The sequence below is a fragment of the Hibiscus syriacus genome, unplaced genomic scaffold (genome assembly GCF_006381635.1).
Source record: "Hibiscus syriacus cultivar Baekdansim isolate YM2019G1 unplaced genomic scaffold, ASM638163v2 tig00110384_pilon, whole genome shotgun sequence".
In the NCBI taxonomy this organism is placed as follows: Eukaryota; Viridiplantae; Streptophyta; class Magnoliopsida; order Malvales; family Malvaceae; genus Hibiscus; species Hibiscus syriacus.
In genome coordinates this window covers 8,523,551-8,541,706 of record NW_024062715.1, presented here as the reverse complement: position 1 = coordinate 8,541,706, position 18,156 = coordinate 8,523,551, and the positions used below count along the sequence as shown (strand labels likewise).

The 18,156-nt window shown below is 34.4% G+C and overlaps 1 protein-coding gene across 1 annotated transcript; it reads right to left on the bottom strand.

The window, feature by feature from the left end:
• Nucleotides 1-13,279: 13,279 nt before the first annotated feature.
• LOC120122057 lies at nt 13,280-14,162 on the bottom strand. The gene has a single exon (XM_039141307.1). The coding sequence runs from the start codon at nt 14,090-14,092 to the stop codon at nt 13,325-13,327; it is 768 nt and encodes a 255-aa protein (XP_038997238.1). The 5' UTR covers nt 14,093-14,162; the 3' UTR covers nt 13,280-13,324.
• Nucleotides 14,163-18,156: the final 3,994 nt, after the last annotated feature.

Here is an 18,156-nt window from a genome sequence, read left to right as displayed (position 1 = left end):
TTTGAGAGTCCGTATGTTCCCAACACTCTTCCGTCGCTGTTTACCTGATTAACCTGAACTTTTGAAAATATGACTCGTTTAAAAGTTGCAGAACAAAGAATCTGGTATTGGAATGGATTTGAACTTCACATAGGCATTAGGGCCTCAGTTGGGGAACTTCCGCTGCGCGGCAACTTAAAAAAAAAAAAAGTTAAAAAATAGTGTGATTGGTTAAAATTTAAATAAGTTATGTTATATCATTTAATCGGAAATATTATCAAGTACAATAATATATTAGGTATCATTTATATAATGTAATAGGTAGTGTTTATATTGATATATTTTCTAACTAAATAGATATATTTAAACCGGTAACATTGTAAAATTACCTATTACATTATAATTATCGGTTTTGATATTTTTGGGATTGATACAATTTTAAATGTATCGACACTTTATATGTGCATCTCGTTGTGCTTTCATTTTGGGAAAAAAATATCGACACATATTTAAAGAGTGTCGATACATAACGTAAACATATTTGCTAATTAACCAATATATTTTTACCGGTTATATTGTAAATTTATTTGTTACATAATAATTATTGATTTCGATGTTTTTTGGATCGATACTTTTCATAAATGCATCGACACTTATGCGTGCACTAGTTTTTTGTTTTTTGATAAACTGATAACATAGTGGGTTTCTCAATGTTATTTTTTTGTTATTGTAAAGTTTTTGTTATTTTCTTACTGGGTTTTGCTTAAAATATCCAACCTTTTGTATTAAAAAATGAAAAATCTGAAATAAAAATGACCACACAAGCACATTTTTTACTACCGGTTTTGTCATTTCAAGACCGATTTTGTCATATTTTTACCTGTTATATTGTTATAGATCGATACATTTTTATAAAGTATCGACACTTTATTGCCGCTATAACTTCTTTTCTTTTAAATTCCAAAAGTGTCGATACTTATAATAAAGTATCGACACTTTCAACATATCCGGTAGCTCTTTACCGGTTTTGTCATTTCGAGACCGATTTTGTCATATTTTTACCTGTTATATTGTTATGGATCGATACATTTTTATAAAGTATCGACACTTTATTAGCGATATAACTTCTTCTCTTTTAACATATCCAGTAGCGCTTTACCTGTTTTGTCATTTATAGACCGGTTTTGTCATTTGTTTACATGTTATATTGTTATGGATCGATACATTTTTATAAAGTATCGACACTTTCAATATATCCTGTAGCGCTTTACCTGTTTTTTCATTTATAGACCGGTTTTGTCATTTTTTTTACATGTTATATTGTTATGGATCGATACATTTTTATAAAGTATCGACACTTTAAATATATCCGATAGCGCTTTACCTGTTTTGTCATTTATAGACCGGTTTTGTCATTTTTTTACCTGTTATATTGTTATGGATCGATACATTTTTATAAAGTATCGACACTTTCAATATATCCAGTAGTGCTTTACCTGTTTTGTCATTTATAGTCTGGTTTTTTCATTTTTTTACCTATTATATTGTTATGGATTAATATATTTTTATAAAGTATCGACACAAACCGACAAGCTAAGTTTGTCGGTTGTCAAATTTTTTAATATTTCTTCATGATTTCCACCTATTACATTATTATTACTCGATATTTCCGGTAGCGCTAAATCGAATTTATCAAATATCTTTTAATGTATCCGGTAACGCCTTATATTAGTCCGCCTTTCCTGAGACAACCCCTCGGTTGTATCTCTTAGTTATTTAAAAATGTTTATTATATTTTGGGTTAACTACAAAGATGGTCACTTATATTTGTATTTTGTCAATTTTTAGTCACTAATTTCAAAGAACATAAAATATTATCAATTATGTTTTTATTTAATTAAGATGTGGTCACCCAAGCTAACTGACGTTGACAGTAGTTAAATATTTTGATATAATCGCATATTTAATCCATTTTATTTATATATTCTTTTAATTTAGTCATACTTTTAATAAATTAAAATAAATTATATATTTTTAAATGAAAATAAAAAAATTAAATTACGTTCATAATAAAATATATTTAATAAGTTACTATAAAAATATTTTAAGTAAATATATATAAATTATATTATATATAATTCAGGTCACGGGTACCCGGTTCATATTTTTTAAAATTATATTATTTTATATATATATATATATATATATATATATATATATATATATATATATATATATATATATATATATATATATAAATTATAAAATTTAAAAGTCTATAATATATATAACCCACACATAAAACTTAAAAATTCATAGTTGAAATAAAATATATTAAAAATTAAAATAAAGAAATATAATTAAATTTCAAATGTTTTAGATTTAAAATAAATATTTTAAAAAATAATTTAGAAGGTTGATGTGAAATAATTTAAGAAATTGAGAATTTAGAACGTTATGGTGTCAAAATTTAAGAAATTTAGAATTTATAATGTTAGAGTAAAATAATTTGAGAATTATGAATAAAAAAATAATATAAATAGGGTGCCAGGTCGGTGGGTACCTGGTTAATCAATATTTTTTGACCCATGCCCGACCTAGAAACCCGAAAAAAATAGCGGGTTAGGTACTCGACTCGAAAAATCGGGTATATTTATTATAAATACCCGATATTTTTTAACTGGGTCGGTGGATCGACGGATCAGGTCAATCAGGTCGAGCATTTTTTAACACTCCTACGTGGTATGATATGTGACATCATTCAATTGGAGGAATAAATTTATTTTAATTTATTAAACGTCTGACTAAATTGAGAGAATATGCAAATAGCATGGACCAAATGTGTGGTTATATAAAAAATATTTAACTGCTGTTAACGACAGTTAACTCGGAGTGACCACATCTTAATTAAATAAAAAATGATCATATCTTAGTTTTTTAAAATCAGTGACCAAAAGTGGACAAAACACAAACATAAGTGACCATCCGTGTAGTTAAACCTTATATTTTTTTAAGGATTAATACAAAAATAATTACTTAAATTATGTCTCTAAAAACGTTTTAATATATAAAGAATTTTTCGCTAAAAATATGTGTATAATATTTTCTCAGTTATACATTTAGGTGTATACCATTTATTTATTTATTTTTTCATTTTTTCAATTTTTAATAATAAAAATATTGCTTTTAATTAAAAATATAATGTTTTCACTAAAAATTCAATTTTTTACTAAAATTATAAAAAATAAAATCTCTCATTTTAACCCTACTACCAACCATCTCTGACCACCATCTTCATCTTCGAACGGTTACCCACCTGTTGCCACTCACCCAATGATCAATCGTCGTCCTTACCCTCACCTAAAACCCCTAATTCCCAATTTCAATTTCCCAACCCAAACGGTCGCCGACCATCTTCGGCCATCATCGTCATTGTCGAACAGTTGGGTTTCGATCGAAATTACATGATGGTTCGAATGGTGGCGGTGATATGCCTTATGAACGTCGAAATCGACCGAAATTAAAGAAGAAAGATGACGGTATCCGTCGAACTTTTGAATGCTTCTCCATAACAAACGATGACATATTACAACGAAAGATCAATGAGAATTTAATCAGGGGTCGTCACCGGTGATGATGACGGTGGTGGTGACGATTACCTCTGGTCGACTAACGACTATGGAAGGGGAAAGAGGAGAGAAGAGGGAGCATGAGGGGGGTTGCTGCTGTCAGTTATTTTTTTACAATATATATATATATATATATATATATATATATATATATATATATATATATATATATATATATATATAATTTTTTTTGAATAAATCCTCAAAATTACTGGAATGTTACACGTATAACTTATGGAGGATTTTTAACAACGGTTAACGTCTAAGTACCTAAAATATAACGTTTGAAACATTAAACACTTATTTTTAATAAAAAACTCTTTAAGTACTAAAACGTTTTTCGAGACATAATTTGGGCACTTACCTTTGTATCAAGGCTAGTTTTAATTTAATATTTAGTGATTTATATATTTATCTTACTAAAATTATTTTTTACTCATTTATATATGAATAATTTAATTTAATATAAATTTATAATATTTACATTACAGTATTATAAATTAAAATAAAATAAAAATATATTGTAAAATTAAAAAATTATTCAAGTCTGGTCAAACTCGAAATTTAAATCTTAGAATCTGAATTCAATTCATATTTTAAATGGATTATATATATATATATATATATATATATTCCAAATTTAATATTTTGTTCAAATACTCTAAATTTCAAAAGAATCTTCGGATTAAAAACAAAAAAAAACTTGTCCCTTGAACTAGCATAGGCATGGGTCGAGTTTTTTACCAACCCGACCCTTTTCGATAAAAATACACTCTTCACATGAAATTCGACTTAGGGGTTATTTGTTTACTTCAGAATGATTAAGCGCTGAATGATTCAAATGCTAAATGATTCAGAGGCTCTGTATAAATTAGCTCTGAATTTGACATGCTGTTTGATAATAACTCTGAATCATTCAAAATATACTTCTGTGCTGAATCATTCAACACTGTTTTGCTGAATCATTCAGAGATGAGAAACAAACAGTCTGAATGCTGAACGGTTCAACATTCAACGTTGAATGATTCCATTCAGAGCCAAACAAACAGCCCCTTAATCCAGTGTTAGGACGACTTCATCCGATCTGTATGAAACTCAAATATGACATGATTTGATCTGACACAAATATATATATATTATTTTTAAGTTTATTAGATAAAATAGGAATCTAATTAAAAAAATAATATATAAAGACTTATTAATGTAGTTATCTCTACATATATATAGGTCATAATCATGTTATTTTTTAAATTGAGTTGGATTTTTTATTCAAAATTCGAACTTAATCCAACTTAAACTCGTACTCTAAAAATTCTGATCCAAACCCAATTTAAAAAACCCCAATCTAATAAGGCCAGGATGGATCAAAACCCGTAGAGTACGGTACAGTGCACATCCCTAAACCAGGGTGTGGAATCCTAGACTATTCCCAAGTGTTATGTATGGCTCATAAAAAGTCTCGTTGTGGGGTTACGAATTATGTGGGTTGGGGGTGTGGGGGCGCAGCCCCCGCGGTACGGTACAGGGTTGATTTTATAATTATGTACCAGGGTTTTCTATTATAAATAGAGATGTAACCTAGACCTAAAATATCATTGAATAAAACTTCTAGCGTCGCCTAGGCACCGAGGACGTAAGCACATTGCCGAACCTCGTAAAATTCTCGTGTTCTTTCGTTTTCTTTACCCGTTTTCGTCAACAATTGGTATCAGATGTCAGGAGCAAAATTCGAAGTCGCGAAATTCGATGGTCAGGGTAACTTCGGATTATGGCAAACGAGGGTGAAGGATCTATTGGCGCAGCAAGGGATCTTGAAGGCTTTGCGACCTACAAAGCCGTCGTCGATGGATGAGGAAGATTGGGAAGAATTGCAGCAGCGAGCGGCAGGAACCATACGATTATGCTTGGCGGACGAGGTCATGTATCACGTCATGCATCTATCGTCTCCAGACGAAATTTGGAGGAAGTTGGAAAGTCAGTTTATGTCCAAATCCTTAACGACAAAACTGTATCTGAAGCAGCGGCTGTATGGGCTGAAGATGCAGGACGATCACGATTTGGCGCAACACGTGAATGTCTTCAATCAAATCGTTTCTGATCTGGCTCGGCTTGATGTGAAAATTGAGGATGAAGACAGAGCGATGATTCTGTTGTGTTCGTTGCCTTCCTCTTACGAACACATGGTGACTACTCTTACATATGGGAAAGAGACTATCAACGTTGAGGAGATTACTGCAGCCTTGTTGGCTCACAACCAGCGGAAGCAGAATGCAGGGGAAAGCTCTCAAGCCGATAGCTTATATGTCAAGGGTAATCGAGATCGTGGACGGAAGCCAGAGAAGGCAGGGTCCGGGAAGCGGAATTCCAGATCCAAATCCAGGGATAAGAAGATGATTCACTGTTACAAGTGCAAGGAGGCGGGACATATGAAGCGAGACTGTCCGAAGTTGAAAAGCAGACCGATGAGAAGCGTGATGGCTCATCCAAGTCTGTGAACGTGGTCGAGGATGATACTTCTGATTGCAGTGAGGGTGATATGCTTTCTATTTCAACGACACAATTGACGGATGCTTGGATTCTTGATTCTGGATGTTCTTATCACATCACGCCAAATAGGGAATGGTTTTCGACATACAGGCCGGTTAATTCTGGTTCGGTTTATTTGGGTGATGATCGATGTTGCAATATTGTTGGTATTGGTGATGTCAGAATTAAGATGCACGATGGCTCCGTTCGGACGTTGAGTGGTGTTCGACATATCCCAGACTTGAAGAAGAATTTGATTTCCTTGGGCACTTTGCACAAGAATGGTTTTATCCCTAAGGCTGACGAGGATAGGGAAACCATTCGGATTGTTAAAGGAGCATTGACTGTGATGAAAGGCAAGATGACTGCAGGGAATATCTACAGATTGTTAGGGAGTACCATTGCATGTGGAGTTCACTCTGTTGAGTCCTGTGATGATACGACAAAATTGTGGCATATGCGCCTTGCTCATCTTAGTGAACGTGGTATGGCAGAATTACACAAGAGAAACTTGTTGCATGGTGTCAAAAGCTGTAAGCTCGATTTTTGCAAGTATTGTGTTCTTGGTAAACAGACTAAAGTCCGTTTCAAGACTGCGAAGCACACAACTCAAGGGATTCTTGATTATGTGCATTCTGATGTATGGGGGCTTTCCACGACATCGTCTTTGGGTGGATCTAGGTACTATGTTACTTTTATTGATGATTTTTCACGGAAAGTTTGGGTGTATTTTTTGAAACAGAAATCTGAAGTTTTTGAGAAGTTCAAGCTGTGGAAAGCTGAGGTAGAAAACCAAACAGGACGAAAAATCAAGTGTTTGCGGTCTGATAATGGTACGGAGTACACAGATTCACAGTTCCTACAATTCTGTAAGGAGCATGGGATTCAGAGGCATTTTACAGTGCGCAAGACACCACAACAGAATGGTGTTGCGGAACGAATGAACAGGTCGTTGAATGAAAGAGCCAGATGTTTGCGGTTGAATGCGGGGCTTCCCAAACACTTCTGGGCTGAGGCTGTTAACATGGCGTGTTACCTTATCAACAGATCGCCAAGGGCATCGCTGGCTGGGAAAGTTGCAAAAGAGGTATGGACTGGTCATGATGTTAGTTTTGATAACTTACGGATTTTTGGTTGTCCTGCTTATGTGCATGTACCTGCTGATGAGAGATCCAAACTTGATGCAAAATCGAAGGAGTGCATTTTTCTGGGTTACAAGAAAGGTGTCAAAGGATTCAAGTTCTGGGATCCAGTTGCGAAGAAAGTTGTGATTAGTAGAGATGTCGTTTTTGATGAACAGTCTATGTTGCAGCAGAAGCAAGACACGACAGTGGTAGATTTCGAGCAGTTTCCAGTTGAGAAACCAGAAACTTCTCAACCGACTTCTGGTGGTTCCACTACGGATGATTTGCAGGATTATAGTCTCGCCAGAGACAGGGTGAGACGGATGAATATAAAGCCTCCGAACAGATTGGGTTTTGAAGACTTGGTATCTTTTGCACTTACTGTTAGCAGTGATGATCCAATTACTTTTCATGATGCCGTTACTAGTCAGGAAAACGACAAGTGGATGGCAGCCATGGTTGAGGAGATGGAGTCTTTGAATCACAATCGCACATGGGAGTTAGTTCCCCTTCCTGAGGGTAAGAAGCCGATTGGTTGCAAATGGGTGTATAAGAAGAAACCAGCAGTAATAGAAAAAGAGGGGAGAAGTTCAAGGCTCGTTTGGTAGCGAAGGGTTTTTCACAGCAGAAAGGAGTTGATTATGATGAAATCTTTTCTCCTGTGGTCAGGCACACTTCAATCCGAGCAGTACTTGCATTGGTGGCTAGTTGGGATTTGCATTTAGAGCAGATGGATGTTAAAACTGCTTTTTTGCATGGTGATTTAGAGGAGCAGATCTACATGCGGCAACCTGAAGGTTTCACTCAACCTGGAAACGAGCATTTAGTTTGCAGATTGAAGAAATCTTTGTACGGGTTAAACAGTCTCCGAGACAGTGGTATAAACGGTTTGACTCCTATATGATCAAGATTGGCTACAACCGATGTGAGTATGATTGTTGTGTCTATGTTAAGAGCCTTGATGATGGTTCTTTTATTTTTCTATTACTGTATGTTGATGATATGTTGATTGCTGCGAAGAACATGGATGATGTTATCGGTTTGAAAACTTTATTGAGTCAGGAATTTGATATGAAAGATTTAGGTGCTGCAAAGAAAATTCTTGGAATGGAAATTTGCAGGGACAGAGACTCAAGGAAACTGCGGCTATCTCAACGGGGTTATGTTGAGAAAATGCTAGAAAGGTTTGCGATGAGCAGCGCAAAACCAGTTAGCACTCCATTGGCGAATCACTTTAAGCTTTCATCAGAACAGTGCCCTAAGACAGATAAGGAAGCTGAAAATATGGCAAAGGTTCCGTATTCTAATGCTGTTGGCTGCTTGATGTATGCGATGGTATGTACTCGTCCTGATTTAGCTCATGCTGTTAGTCAAGTTTGTAAGTACATGTCTAAACCTGGTAAGCAACATTGGGATGCAGTCAAGTGGATCTTTCGGTACTTAAAGGGTACTGTGGGACATGGAATTGTTTTTGGGAGTCAGCGGGATAATCCTTTGGTTGTAGGATATGTGGATTCAGATTATGCAGGTGACTTGGATAATAGAAGATCTACGACAGGGTATGTGTTTACTCTTGGTGGAGGGCCTATTTGTTGGAAGTCTACTGTTCAATCTGTCGTGGCACTATCTACAACTGAAGCTGAATACATGGCAGCGGCTGAAGCTGCAAAAGAAGCTTTATGGCTTACTGGTTTAGTGAAGGAGTTGGGTGTTCAACAAGGTGGAGTTCAGTTGCTTTGTGATAATCAAAGTGCTATTCACTTGGCTAAGAATCAGGTGTATCGTGCTAGAACTAAACATATTGATGTAAGGTTCCACAAGATCAGAGAGTTGGTTGCATCTGGAGAGGTTTTGTTTCAGAAGGTACATACTGATGAGAATGCCGCTGATATGTTCACCAAGCCAGTTACGACAGACAAGTTCAAGCATTGCTTGGACTTGTTGAATGTTTCGAGTTGTTAAAGAAGCAAGGTAACCCAACCCACATTGAAGTTTCCAAGGGGGCAGGATATTCGCCAAGGTGGAGATTTGTTATGTATGGCTCATAAAAAGTCTCGTTGTGGGGTTACGAATTATGTGGGTTGGGGGTGTGGGGGCGCAGCCCCCGCGGTACGGTACAGGGTTGATTTTATAATTATGTACCAGGGTTTTCTATTATAAATAGAGATGTAACCTAGACCTAAAATATCATTGAATAAAACTTCTAGCGTCGCCTAGGCACCGAGGACGTAAGCACATTGCCGAACCTCGTAAAATTCTCGTGTTCTTTCGTTTTCTTTACCCGTTTTTCGTCAACACCAAGGCACACTGTGCTAGGACGAGTAGCCAAACGCGAAAGAAAATGGGCGTTACCTGCGGTGCCTTTGGATTAACAGGAACAAAGTGGGTTCAGAAATTCGAATTCTAATCCTCACTCTGTGTTTAACTCTATACAACTAGCTCTTTAGGAGCACCACAAGAAGAGTCGACGGTTCACATTTGAGCATAAAGGCAAGGAAGGATCAGCAAGGGCCCCATTATGCTGTTTCTGATCATATTTCAATTGATTGGAAAATGTTTAGCCAAATGATTCGATCAGCCTCTGTGATTTGGACTCCGGTAGGGCAAACTGCAGCTTCTAAAATCAGACGTGTCAACTGCGAATACAAGATTTCTATGATTCTTTTCACTCATGTAATGTGCTGTGAACCATCACAACATGTTGTTGGCGAGGATCCACTACGTACACACAATCAGTAATAGAAAATTGAAGAGCATTAACCCGATCAAGAAAATTTAAACCAATCACATGGTCAAAGTCGTAAAAACATGTTACCCACAAAATTTCCTTATCTTTTCATATACCAATATGTAGTTCAACTTTTTGTGTCACTCCCACAGTTGAAACTTCTTTAGAATTGACAGTCTTGATCCACCCTCTTGTCCTCTCAATACGAAAATCAAACTTCTTCGCATCCTCTTGGAACATGAATATATAAGTTTGACCAGTTTCCCTTGTACTTCTATGCCCTCAAGACATCAATGATGTGTTTGGGTGCACCAACGAGCATTATACTACTTATTATGGTTTCGCATATGATCGGACCTTTTCTAAGATTTTGGTGGCTCTTGGACGAACCAAAAAAGTAGGCATCTGATCGGGAATCTAAATTATAATTTTGTATTTGTTTTCGACCGCGTTGCGTTTATCGTTATTACGGACATAACAGATGATATCACAATCACTACAAGTATCGTGGTTATGAATTTTAATAACATGTGCTATTGTGGACATAACAATTATAAATATCACAGTTTCGGACGATGTCGTTATCATTGCATAACAGTCATTGTTGTGGTTACATACCGTTATCTCAAGGGTCTCCTTTCTTTTGCATCCTTCACGGACTCTTTGAGTCGGGTCATCCTCCTAAATGACATCACAATATATCTCGAATTAATTTTTTTTAATTTCTCAATCTTCGTCTCTATTTCCTTTCGAACATGACTTCCTACTTGAATCATCTTAATCAATACCTCGTACAACATGGCTCGTACTTAAATTAATAAATCACGGATCCAGAGGAGATGAGTAATGCTATAGATTGTATTACACCAACATTTGAGATCAACATCCATCTACCACAACCACATATATAAGGAAATAATATCACCACCATATTATTTTCTTTAGAATCATGTTCGATGTTATCCATATTTACCCTGCGGAATATTCTTTGGTGACATGCTATCTTCTTTTTCACCGAAGTTGAAGCGAATAGAAACCTTTAAAATAACAATGTGCACACGTGTCTTGCACCCTTTGCTCCCGGTCCGTAGCACCATACATGGCCAGTCATCCCTACTTATATTCTCTATTCTATTCTTAGGCGCCATGATCATAGTCATACAGGCCCTTAACCACATTAGGGGGCCATGGCGTGGTCCTTGTCCAAATAGACAACTATACGTTTCGGGCCATGGTTTTCAAAGCTCGAGATTCCAACTTTTGAATACTTGTCAAATTTAATTTAATAATATCGTCACCACAGACAGCTAAGCTTTCTTTATATTAAACTAAAATCCATGAGATGTCTTTTTTTTATATTTATAATAATATATATTATATGTAATGGGTTAATGGGCAACTATACGACAAAGTCTACTATGCCAATTAAATTCCACAACAAACTCTCCTCCTCTTCCAAATGAATGCTACCTTATCTTTCATTTCACATCTCTTGTATTCTACCATCCAACCATTAAAATATCAACATTTATACCCTAGTGCAACAAATCATGTCCGTCAATGTTGTTATATGTTGTATTTACGACTTAATCATTTTTTATTAATATAAATTGATTATAAAGTAATATCTATTTAAAATATTTCTTAATTATTGATATCATATACGCACACACTTGTCAAAAAAGAATAATATACTTTTTGACTATTGAAATTTATTAAATTAAGAATAAGTCAAATTATTTAAAGATAGTCTCTTAATGTATTATTAGTTTGGTGTGAAATTTTAATTGATTCATCACGATAACCCCACTTATTTAAAGGCAGTCGGACCATCAATCATTAGTTTTTAAATCAATTATTACAAAGCAAAGCATAATTATTCATGTTTCTTTTTAGCTTAATATAAAATTAAGTGACTAAATTACACTCAAAATTAATTTCTGGTACTTAAAATTTTTTTCGTTAAAAATAGGTGTTTAAAGTTTTATCTGTTACACTTTTAGGTGTCTACCGTTAAAAGAAACCGTTAAGTAACGCGTGTCACATTCATGTTTTATTTTTATTTTTTAAATATGGATATTACACGTGTTAGTTAACGGTATATACCTAAAAATATAACGGAAAAAACTTTAGACACCGATTTTTAATGAAAATTCTTTAGTTACTAAAATATTTTTCAAGATATTCTTTAAACAATTATTTTTATATTAAGCCTACTATCAATCTAATAATTAGTTTGATGCATTTAATAATAATAATAATAATAATAATTCCAACACACCACTCAAAACAAAGCTAACATTATTCATTGGTACCCCACATTTTGTCCTCCACTATACGCCAATCATCCTACATCTAACATGCTCTTTCTCTAATTCATTCTTATCCAATTTCCCAACAAAATAAATTTAATTCTAACAATAATTTTCACAAATATTATAAAATAAGTATCTATTTCATCTTCATCACAACTAGGGGTGTAAACGAGCCGAGTCGAGCTCGAGTATTACTGAGCTCGACTCGGCTCGAAAACTTGCGAGCTTAAAATTTTCAAGCTCGACTCGAACTTGAAATCCTGAACTGAAGCTCGTGAGCAGGTCGAAAAGTCTCGAAATGAAAAAAATTCTTAAACTTAACTCGATTGAAACCTTAAACTCGAACATAAACCTTAAATACATAAAATCTTACTATATTGTTTTTAAAAAATCAATACATAAATATTAATATTATTAATAATTTATTTTAAAAAATCTTAATATATTATATTTTCGAGCTGCTCACGAGCTTTTCGAGTCGAATATCGAGTAGCTCGTTTCGGCTCATTAAGAACTCGAGTTGAGCTCGAATCCATTCGATCCAAGTATTTATCAAACCTTGATCAAGTTGATCATAAATAACTAACGATCTGTCTCGGCTCATTTACAGTCCTAATCACTATTGCTAAGCTGAAAAAGACATGTATTGTATAATATATTACTCCTAATGGCCGCTTTTCGGTGCCTCATTTTGTTTATTTATTTATTTATTTCTTTTACTTTTCTCTTTTACCAGTTTCACGCTTGGAGTCGCTCCCTGAATCACAGGGTTTTTCAACCTTTTTGCTTTACTGTGATTTATGTTTTAGGTTATTCAAATATTATAATCTAATTATAGTTATAATTTAAAAAATATTTAATAGTTTATATTGTTTTCAATATATATTTAATTTTGTTTAACTTTCAAGACTCGGCTATGTAAAATAAAATAAAATATGTAACCATTGATAAATACATATAGTTTAAATTAATGGGTTGTAAAAAATGGAAAAATGAAATTACTGTTTAAACAAAAGAAATTATCTAATAATCCTTGATCTTTTTCTTCCTAAAAACAACCTCAGTATCGAGACCAAATGCATCGACTTTCCTGACCTCCAAAAGCTCCGATTCCTTAAACAACTCCAGCAATGGCTGCACGCTAAACAGATCATTGGCCGAGAACTTATCGGTCTGTCGTGCCACCGCCACATGTAGGACGCAAACCCCGCCGGGCTTCAACGTCCGTTCTATCTCCCCGACGAACTTCCACGGGTACAGCGCGTGATCGAAGACGTTGGAGAACTCGAAGTCGAATGTATGGTTCTGGAATGGCTGGGAATGGAAATCTCCTTTCATTACGAGAGGAGGGCATGGCACCAAATCTATGCCGACCGCGTCCGACACTCCGACCACCTTCATCGCTGCCACCTCTTGTCCGACTCTAGCTCCTATGGACAAGGCCTTCGACTCGTTGAAAATGAGGTTTCTTTGCTTCAAGCTCTGGAAAACATAGGCGAAGACCTTGATTTTTCTGTCCCAATCACGCGTCGTCCATATCTTTCGGAGCTTCGGGTTAAGGGTTTTGTTGAGCTGACGCTCAATGTATGCGTTGTAGGAGGTATAGCCCCATCGGATACGGAGGCCTGCACCGTCGTTGGAAGGTGGATTGGCGGTGGTCTGAATGGCGGTTTTGAGGCGGAGGAGAGGGGATTGGGTGGCTAAAAAGACCAGGAAAAAGATGGAGAGAAAGAGAGAAAGAAGAAAAGGTTTGAGGAGGATGGGGAGCTTCGAAAAAGAGGATGGATTCATGGTTTACATAAAAGGAAACAATTAAAATGGAAGGATTGTTCTGCTTTCGCAGGCTCGTAGGTCCTTGATGACCTAAAGGAGGAGGAGGAGGAGGAAGAAGATTAAACTAAAGGAAACTATGAAGAAGAAAAGAGGTGTTCTTTTCGCTGATAAGGGTCAGCTGTCATGCATGGTTCAAGAGGCAAAGATTTCCTTTTCTTAACACTTTGGAACGCAAATGGTGGCCCAAATAATTGATCCTAAATAAAATAGTATTCGATTCAGCTCTAAGAATCAAAGATATATAGTATTTAATGTGAATTTAATTATAAAATTACATAAATATAAATTTAAAATAATATTAATTATTATAAAAATTAATAATATTATTAAAAATATTAATTATTGATCTATTTACATGTAAATTGTTATAAAAACAAAAAACCCCTAATATTTTGTATATATTGATTTCTTTCTATATTAATTTTGGTTTTGACTTTAATTATCATTGGATCGTTAAATTTTAATATCAAATGATATGGGTGATTTTTTTGCCACTGTAATGACGTAGACTTAGGTATTGGATTTTAGGGATGTGTCTATTATGCAACTAAATTTTAAAAGGTTAATTATTTTAGGTACTAATTCTTTTCGATTGTCGTTGGCATGCAATCGTCATCTGTCATTGGTTTCACAGACAAATTGATATTAAATTTTCTCATTTCACAGTTTTCACTCATCTAATTTCTTCTCTTAGGATTGGTTTTCCGTAAAACCTATTCAAAATCGATAAAAAAATCGTTTAAAAATTTAACGTGTTAATATTCATATGGCCGTCCAAAGAAGTCAATTTTGAGGTATGCTATTTGTATTCTCGAAATAATGCTTCTTACAGTTCAAATTTTTTAACAAACACCCTAATTCCTTAAAATTGAGAAAGTTCCAAAAATCTCTAAATAGTGAATTTTTATGTTTAATTTTATCAATTTTAGATGGATTTCTTAAAAAGTAAAAAGAAAAAAAAGGTGAAACTAAACATTTTGATACTAATTTTATAACGAAAAATGATCGATATGGGACATTGACTGCTAACAATGGAAAAAAGAATGCAATACCTAAAGAAACTTAATATAATCAGTTTAGACCTATTGTTAAAACCATATTTAACCCTTTTATTTAATCTAATTTGAGCTATTAAAAAGAAAAAGGAAAAAAAGATAGTGACTATGGGAATGACCAGCAGCGCGTTGTATCCCCAATATCATATTTATAATTTTTTTCACTCGAAACTCTAACAACTTCTGATGCACTGAAGCTTGCTACGCTCTTCTCCTATGATCTCCAAGAAGCATATTTCTAGCCTTATGAAGTTCTCTAAGTACATCTTTGATGTTCATTCGTTCACTATGCGAATCAACCGAGCAGGACACTCCTATGCTAAGTACCAAGCCTAAGCATTTCACAATTTTGTCGATGTCTCTACTGCTTTGGCCATTTTGATTGAAGGTTGCTTCATCTTCAAAATTGAGCTGGTTTTGGTTGCATGAACATAAACTTTGCATTAAAGAAAGAAGAATTTCCACCTCTCATGGGGATAACATCCTTAATTGGATTTTGAGAGGTGAAATTTGTTCAGATTGTATAAGTTTAATGGTCATGAAACACAATATTTTAGAAGCCTTTAGGGGCACATAATATGAAAAGATTACTGAGGCTAATGGTTTTCTTGACTAAATTAAGAAATATTTTTCCTAAAGCAATAACGTTTAAATGACATCACTTTTGGCTTCTTTGATGTCTATAAAATATAAGGGCCAAGGAAATGTGAGGAAGTACATTATGGATATGTTTCATGTAACACCCCCAACCCGTATCCGACCCGGATCCGAGTCCGAGGTGTCACATTGACTTTTCAAAACATTTACTTGTATAAAATAGTGAGTAATTTAAAATTTTTATAACATATAACTTATTCAAAACGTTTACAGAACTATTCAGAGCTTATACAATATATTATCGAATACATGCCAACTAAAACTTTATATATTAAAATACATATTATTCACCTTTCTTCTGATCTAACCTTCGGTAAAGATAACTGACTGTCTTGTTCCACATTGCTCTTTACTCTTCCTGAAACCTACGTTTAAATCACTTACACGCTAAGTCTATGACTTAGTAAGGCATTAAACATATACTGTAAACTATAACTTGTAATCATGCATGAACAATTACTGCTATCACATCATACCCAACATATATCCATTCATATATCCAATCCATACATGCATATAATTATCTTCTTTCCTATCATTATCGTATTATTACCATTCATATTTCTATTCTCTTGTTTATATGATCTATAATGTTCATATCATATATCTTATAACATATACAACAATCACTAACACTCATATATCATATCATATAATTCATATCACAAGAGACATACATATACATATATCACATACATTGTATTCAATGTTATCTTTTATTAGCCCATGTACATCTGTGAGAACTGTAGATATGTAAGTCTATTGAGGTTGTGCATTATACTGTCACCACAGCTCGTATGGGGTCCCATTAGGGGCTATGAAATTTGTCCCGAATGACCTATCCAGAGGTCATAAAGAACCTCGGCAACTGTCCATAGGTCCCAAAGAACCTAGGTAAACTGTCCATATGTTCCTTAGAACATAGGTATACTGTCCATATGTCTCGAAAGACATAGATAATTCTGTCCATATGTTCCGTAGAACATAGGTAACCCTCGACTCTTGGCATGCCAACTATACCTATATCTCTCGTATCATATAACATGGGCATTTTCACTTATATCATTCCACATATACACTTTCATATCACATGTCATATAAGCTCATAGCTTCTTTCACATATACATATAGTCACGTAGTTTCTTTTCACGTAGTTCATGTAAACTCTCATATGATTTCATATTCATACTTCACATGGCCCATATCACTTTGCATGGTCTCACATATATTTTCCATATAACTCATATCATATGATTCATATCTTAGTTTTATTTCATCATATATATCATCTATGTTCATTCACTTAATATCTTATGTTATCATTTAGGCCAACCCGACTTAGTTTATCTCACTTTTCATTTATTCACTTAAATCTAATTCATATAATTGATACCTTATCATCATACCATTACCTATCCCAGTTGCATATGAAATCACATATAACACCTGTGACTATATTCATGCATAAATAATAATCATATCACCCATATTGACATTCATAAAATCATGTAATCAAATATTGGAAATAGAATCATCGCGAGTCTTTTCCACACACATCATATACTAATGCATATGCACTCACCCGTGCCTCACTTGCTATCAATTACTCCTATGGCTTGCTTATTCTTCTTGATCAATTCTAACCTTTCAATCATTACGGAACTTGCTCTCGATCGATATCTACACAATCATGTATTTATACTATCAGTATCCCATTTGATATACTTTAATATATCATTTCATAAACTGAAATAACGATTTATTCCATTTCCCATTAAAGTGCATCAGTACATTCTACAGTGTATCGATGCATCCCTTAACATGTGCATCGATGCACTACCCATGCATTGATACACATATCACCTTCGATGTTTTAATCTTAAGGGGGTGTATCGATGCACTCCTTATGCATCGATGCACTAATTGAATTCGATGTTTCCATTTTTTAAGGGGTGCATCGATGCACTTCCTGTGCAACGATACACACTGAACAATTTCTCGAAATTTACCCTTGATGCATCGGTACAAGTTAGACGTGTACCGATGCACACTAGCCCAGAATTCCATTTCGTGCACGAAAATCAACTCAAATTAATTCAAATGCTTCATCTTTCATCCCCTTTCATGTTCTTAACTCATATACACATGCTTAAACCAATTTATATCCATATAAACCATCTTTAACCTCAAAATTCTATCCCTCATATGTAACTCAAGAATTATACCAACTTTGCAACATGTTTTAATTCCAATTCTATGGCTTCTAACTTCTTAATTAGACCATTGACAAGTCAAATTTAACTTCCAATT